Source organism: Eumetopias jubatus, unplaced genomic scaffold, assembly GCF_037043125.1.
Source record: "Eumetopias jubatus isolate StellerSeaLion01/CBP00866 unplaced genomic scaffold, mEumJub1_p1.0 scaffold_9, whole genome shotgun sequence".
NCBI classification, from domain to species: domain Eukaryota; kingdom Metazoa; phylum Chordata; class Mammalia; order Carnivora; family Otariidae; genus Eumetopias; species Eumetopias jubatus.
The window spans coordinates 30,683,747-30,690,414 of NW_028274815.1; the positions used below are offsets into that span (position 1 = coordinate 30,683,747).

The 6,668-nt window shown below is 38.8% G+C and overlaps 1 protein-coding gene across 9 annotated transcripts in view; it reads right to left on the reverse strand.

Moving 5' to 3' along the window:
* Window positions 1-6,668, reverse strand: part of EIF2AK2 (eukaryotic translation initiation factor 2 alpha kinase 2) — a 38,794-nt gene that overhangs the window by 26,706 nt on the left and 5,420 nt on the right. For 8 of the 9 annotated variants that reach the window (XM_028117120.2, XM_028117118.2, XM_028117113.2 and 5 more), the window contains 6 exons: window positions 6,153-6,273; window positions 4,490-4,647; window positions 2,954-3,080; window positions 2,319-2,434; window positions 2,059-2,152; window positions 486-520 (listed from right to left, as the gene is read on the reverse strand). In XM_028117120.2, coding sequence (XP_027972921.1) covers window positions 486-520; window positions 2,059-2,152; window positions 2,319-2,434; window positions 2,954-3,080; window positions 4,490-4,647; window positions 6,153-6,273 — 651 coding nt within the window. The remainder of the gene's footprint in view (window positions 1-485; window positions 521-2,058; window positions 2,153-2,318; window positions 2,435-2,953; window positions 3,081-4,489; window positions 4,648-6,152; window positions 6,274-6,668) is intronic. The other variant, XM_028117115.2, reaches the window with a different exon arrangement.

Consider the following 6,668-nt stretch of genomic DNA (forward strand, 5'->3'; position numbering starts at 1 on the left):
TGCACCCTCATTGATGACTTACGGTTATGTCCTTGTTTTTCTCTTCCATTTGAGAAACCAATCCACCATCATTTATATAACACTGGATCTTTTGCTCTTCTTACCCAAGTCATTACACCATCCCTACCCTACCTGCCTGTCTCCAAAATAATGCAGTTCTCTGGAAAGTGCCTCTCCAAGTTCACTTCTGTCAACCTCTTCCAAAATAATGCCCTTAACCAATGACTCTAGTGATCCCCACAGGCCCTTTCATCTACGGTGCAGTGTGTACATACATTCAAAGATTTCTCTACATATGTAAAATCATTTCTTTATAGATTTCAAGCTTTTTGGGATCCTTAACCATGCTTTCTACCTCTGAAATTCCACTCAAAGAAGGGTATATAGTACTCTACAAATACTGAAGACTTAGTAAATAAGGTTAACAACCTAAGTGTGAAACAAAACTTCATTTCCAAATACGTGCACTGCATAATGATACCCACCTTTTCACCTTCTTTTCACTACTTCTGACATTGCTCTATAACAAAAGAAAACGAAAAACAATTGTAGATGATTAAATCAATTATCTTGCTGTATCTTGTTCTTCTTCCTCCTGTACTGCTAGATGGTTCTGTGACATTTTTTTTGGTCCATTAGATGAACAGCCTCATCAAGTTGTGTACTCCCATCAAGCCCTGCTTCTCAGTTTACTTGGCTAGATCAATGTTGTCATCTATTCTAGCAACCAGACAGATAAGGCAGGAAGGACAAAAAAGCAATCGGGGCAAGTTCAGCAGAAGCACTGGGTCTCAACAAGAAGGCATGCATCACAGTTCTCCACAGTGCTAAAGACACAGATGGAGCTCAGGGATCCAGTCTAAAATAATTCCCCAAGTGTTTCTTATCTGGTAACCAGCTAAAAATGGCAATGCTAAAAAAAAAAAAAAAAGAAAAAGAAAAAATGACAATACTAATAATTTCATTTTTAGCACAAATTAATTTAATTTTAATATTTAGCAAAAAAAGAGGAATCTTCACTATATCTCAAAAGTAAATTTCACATAGCTATTCTTTATTCATATTCACTTTTATTCTGGTAGGTTTTGTAGTATTATCAATTTGGACACCAAGCAGGGAGCATCAAACTAAGAGTTTTTGAGCTCATACCACTTCCCACTGTATGATGACTATAGTATATTAATTTAGCCATTCTGTCAAATGACAATGTTTCTTAAGTCTCTTCCTGTTACAAATGAGGTTGCAAGAACACACTTACATATGTTTCTCTGTACATACATAGAAGTGCTTCTCTAGTAGACATCCCCAGGAATGGAACTGCTTGAAGGCATGGCGTGCACACCCTCCACTTTGCTACATATTGCCAAACTGTCTCCACAATGGTTGTACCAACTTATACTTCCACCCGCAGCATGTAGTAGTTATAATCAGAATACAGCTGTGCCGATGCTTAGTATTGCCAGACTCAAATTTTGCCATGGTGATGGGTTTAAAAAAGGTACCTAACTGTTGTTTTGATTTGCATTTTCCCTACTACATGCAGCAAAGCATCTTTTCATATTTTTGTTGCCTATTTGGGTATCTCTTCTCTGAACTGTCTGTTCAGATCTTCTGTACATTTTTCTGAGTTGCTTTTCTTTTTCTTATTGATTTGTTTACAGTTCGTTATAAACAGGGCACTTATGTAACGCTAATTGTCACCACAAAAATTATCTGATTTTTAAGTTTAGTTCTGATGTTTTAAAACAGGAGCAGACTATATTAATGGACATTTTAAGTAGTGTCCAACTGATAGAAGATAAGCAAGATCACAGGAATATATTAAAACGTGAAGGTGAGTACGGATAGGAAAATGGGAGTGAAGAGTGGAAGAATTTTGCAAGTGAGGAACAGGGGTTAATAAAGAAAGGAGAAAGCCAAAATGCTGCCACATATTAATATGAAATAAGAATGCATGAGATAAAAGTAGAAAAATTATGGTTGAGTACTGAGGCAATTTTTAAATGAAGAAACACACAGAGAAAAAGATCATCGGGAAGCTAGAGGCTAATACTGTACCAGAGGAGATGAAGAATTGTTTACACTGTTGCTGTTACAATTTCCTTCTGGTGCACTTGGTGAGAAATCATTTTCAAGTGGGGATTTAGAAGCACTAGAAGAAAAGGGGATAATTATTAGTTTGTGAATTCTGCCTATTTTTTGTTGATCAGAATTTCTTTCTCTAAATTCTCCTTAAACATTAAACATTTTCATAAAAATGTGCTCTCAGGCAGCAATCTGAATTTGTTAAATTATCACAGTTGTTTGTCCACACTTACGATATGCTTCTCACCGAAGTGTTGTTTCCCAAGTCACTAGGTGAAGTAGTCCAAGAATCACTTGATTCTTCATCTTTCTGAAGGAGGGAGTCATCTTTCTGAAAGAAAGAGTAACCCTTAGGGGTTTTAAGAGCAATTACATTACTTCTCCATACTGGCTCAGTCTCTGTGTGCTAACTACCACATTTATTTATGGATGTTTGATCTGGATTTAAAAAACCACCCTGGGGGCACCTGAGTGGCTCAGTTGGTTAAGTGTCTGCTTTCAGCTCAGGTCATGATTTCAAGGTCCTGTGATCAAGCCCCACATCAGGCTCCCTGCTCAGCGGGGAGTCTGCTTCTTCCTCTCCCCCTCTTTCTGCCCCTCCCCCGAACTCATACACTCTCTCTCTCTCTCTCAAATAAATAAAATCTTAAAAAAAAAACAAAAACCAACAATCCTGAGTTGTGAACAGAATTTTGCTCTCTGGGGCCTCATGGCCCCATGGCTCATGGCTCACTGGTGAAACACAGAATGGAGGAATCCCTTTGCTATGTGATTAGTTGTCTTGGCATCATCTAAACACAGTCTCACCTCAAATCAACCTCAGAAAGGATCTTAAAATTTAGAAGTGAAATCCAAAGGCATTTCATACCATTAAGGTTTTCTCTGATTGTATCTGCTCATGTGCAAATTTAGCAGCCATCTGTTTTGCCTCCTGTTTGGTAGCACCTCCACCAACAGCATATTCTTTCTGCCCAATTTTGCATCTATAGTAAAATCTAGGAGAAATGATAGAGAGTATTTACCCAAATGCCAAAAAAACAGTAAATCTAACTTAGGATTTGGAAACAAACACAGATGAACAAAGACCTTAATATAACCCTAATTTAATGGGTACGTTTAGTTTGTATCTTGTAGAAGAGAAATGGTAAGATGGCTGACCAATTTGCCAGAATAACCAGGATAGCTTGATGTCATCAGCTTGCATTTGTGGTTAGGCAAGGGGCCTCGGACAATTATATGAGAACTCTACTGAATGTGGAAAAGCAATGGACATGGTAAGTACCAGGGAGTTACTATGCATTAATTCAAAATTATTACAGTATTATTTGCCATGGAGGCAAATACACTCAAACAGGGTTGAGTCTTCCCTGCTGGGCCCTGAAGGCAGAATTACACTGAGTGGCTGGGTGGTTTCTACAGCTCCTATTCTCCCGGGCACCCCTAAGTAGACTTCTCTCTTTTAGGTAACTTATGTTAGAGTGTTTAATCCCAAGGAACCAAACAGGTAAGCTACGAAAAAATAGCCTCCTACTTTATTGAGATCGACTCACACAATTCACTTTGGACTATTTCATGCCAATGAATACTCTTCTGTTTTCCTCTTCCTGGTTCTGGCCTAAAAGCCATCAGAGTTAAAAAGTCCATAACTGAGTCAATTCAGAGGACAGTATCCTGAAGCGGTCATTTGGACTATTCGCCATTTAGATTTTTCTCTCTCTCTCTCATTCAATGGGTTGGTTGTAGCCAGGAAACAATCTCCTTCAGGCTCATTTATTTCTGCTTTTCCCAGTTCCTATCCATTCCTATCTTCACTTCCAAAATCTTGGCAACTCTGAAGCTCTACTCCATCCCATCCTTTATAATCCTTAAATCCGGGTCTCCTCACAGCCTATGGCTAAAACCCATTTCTTTTAAGACCTGGTATTTGTCTAGAGAGTGACACCATTTTACCGAATTTGAAGGACAAACACCTAGACAAACGGCTCTCTAATCTGATGATGGTGAAGAGAGAGTCATTTCACCTACGCATGTGGTCTAGTCATTGTCATACAGCGACTCCCACTGTGATCTGTGGGAGGGAAACTCCACACACACACACACCCCCAGCAGGGGCACCCCATTCTCTCTTAGGTCTCCTGCAGACTAAACCATCCAGATATACCTCAGAAATAAAGGATTCCCCAGATTTGATCCATTATGGTATATGGGTCCCAAGTCTTCAGCAATTAAGCATTTTCATATTTTAATTGTGAAGATGACCAGTTGTGTGTAAGTCATATAAAACCTTCCATGCAAAAGGTCCCCAAAAGGAGGACAAATATTTCTAGAAAATTAGACATGAAAACAAGCCCGTTCTATTACTTAGATACAATGAAATAGAAGGAAAAGCTGAACTACATCTCACCTTTCTGGCCCATATTCTTTCGATTCACATGGTTCATAATTTACAGATAGTTTTTCCTTCTGGGCAAGCCTATTCATACGGCCTATGAAATTCTCCATGGATCCTACGCCTAATCCTTCTGAAGAATCTGTTGTTGTCAGTGATAAAGAACTAACTGCCTACAAGGAAAAAAAAAATTTTGTTTAATACAGATGAAAACAAAGATTTAACCATTTTATTTCCTCTATTAAAATTACTAAATGAATAATTTGAAAGACAACTTAGATTTTATGTATTGCCCTAGTCTACTACCTTGAGTAAAAGTCTAAGTATATATTTTCTTCTACCATAAAAAATCCACAAGAGAAAAGGTTAACAATAGGAAAGGAACCATCCTTTTATAGTTTCCTACAGAAAAACAAAATAGTGAACTTTCTTGTTTATCCACGCAAAATACTCTAACACTGTCTAGCTCACTCTACACTTTGTAAATCTCAAAAAACGAGATTACCAATACTGCAGTAGAGCTACATCCTGGATCGCACCTTATGGGGAAAGAGGAATATAACAGCACCATCCCTTCCATTCTTATCTGTACCTTTTTCCTAATCTGGCAAAAGCGTGTCCAAAGTTTTTCTACTTTATTGATCTTGTCAGAAAAAACTTTTGGTTTTATCGACCTTTTTTATGGTTTCTTAGTTTTCTTTTACATTAATGTTTGGCCTTGTTATTATTTTCTGTCTTCCGCTTTTTTGGGGAAAGGTATTCTACTGTTCTTTTCCTAACTTCTTGACTTGATTTTCTGGCTCCTTAACAATTCGTGAGTTTGCAACTTTGCCTGATTTACTTTTCCCGATTTGGGTTACAAGGGTGACATCATCGAGGAAGATTTTTCAGGAAAGTATCTTGAAAGTCAATGTTTTCAAAATTTTCGATATCTGAGAAACAATCCTCTTTGGTCCCACATGTAAATGACTGCTTGTCTCATCTTACGGCCACTTCTCTGCTATCCCGTGGTTTAAAACGAGGCTGTAGACAGCACAATTTTTTTTTTCATTTTTACATTTTAAATAATTTCCTCTTTCTGCCTCGATGCTCACAGGATTTTTTCATCATCCCTAGAGCTCAGGACTTTCCCACTGCTCGATGTTCTTGGTGGCTCTGTGTTTTTCTCTATCTGTGGAGTTGCTTTCATCTGCATCAAGGTCTTCCTTTACTTCAGAAACACTTTCAACTGGAATCTCTTTGGATAGTTTTCTCTGTCCTCTTTACTCTGTTCTCAGCCTCCAGGACACCAGTTCCACGAATGCTGGCTTTCCATCACCTGTCCTGCTCATCCGTCGTCCTCCCCATGGCCCCTCCATCTCTTCGTCCTTTGTCCTTCCTCCCCACCGTCCTTCCATCCCTCAGTCGGGTGGAGGGACCCCTGCCAGAACTCATCAGCTCATTTCTGTTTCCTTTCCCATTCACTCAACTTCAGAGGTGGTCTCTACTGCTGGCACTCTAAACGGGTATCGGCAGGCTGTGCCCACTACTTCTTAGATGAACCTCTGACTCAGGGCTCTACAGAAATGGAGATGGAGGAAAAAGACTGTACTTCTGAATGGGAAAGAACCTGCGAATGGCTTTACTCTGTCTGTGGGTGTTCACTCACAGAGTAAAGTTAAAAAGGGCATTAACTCACCTTGCTTTCTCTATTAAGTTTTTCAATGGCTAATTTGGCTGCAGCATTTTTGGCCTCCTTCTTTGATTTACCTTCCGCTTCTGAATATTTTCTCTCATTTATGGTAACTTGAAATGTAAACCTGATTACAAAGACAATATTCACAAAATGTTATAAAATCCATGCATTGTCTAAGGACAAGTGTTCCAGTCACACTGCCTCCTGTGACTGACTACCTTGAAGGTTTTAACCGGCTCGGTATAGAATATAAGCAGTCACCCCCAAACAGCAAAACAGCACATCATCTTCACTCTAGAGCTAACTTATTGACTTCCAAATTGTGCCAGAGTTGCCATCATTCTTCTAATTCATATTTTATAGAGATATAACTGTAAAAAAAAAACCCCAGCAATTTGGGGTGCCTGGTTGGCTCAGTTACTAGAGCATGCAATTCTTGATCTCGCGGTTGTAAGTTCGAGCCCTACATTAGGTGGAGCAGTTACTTTAACAAAATCTTTTTAAAAAATAGCAATTTAC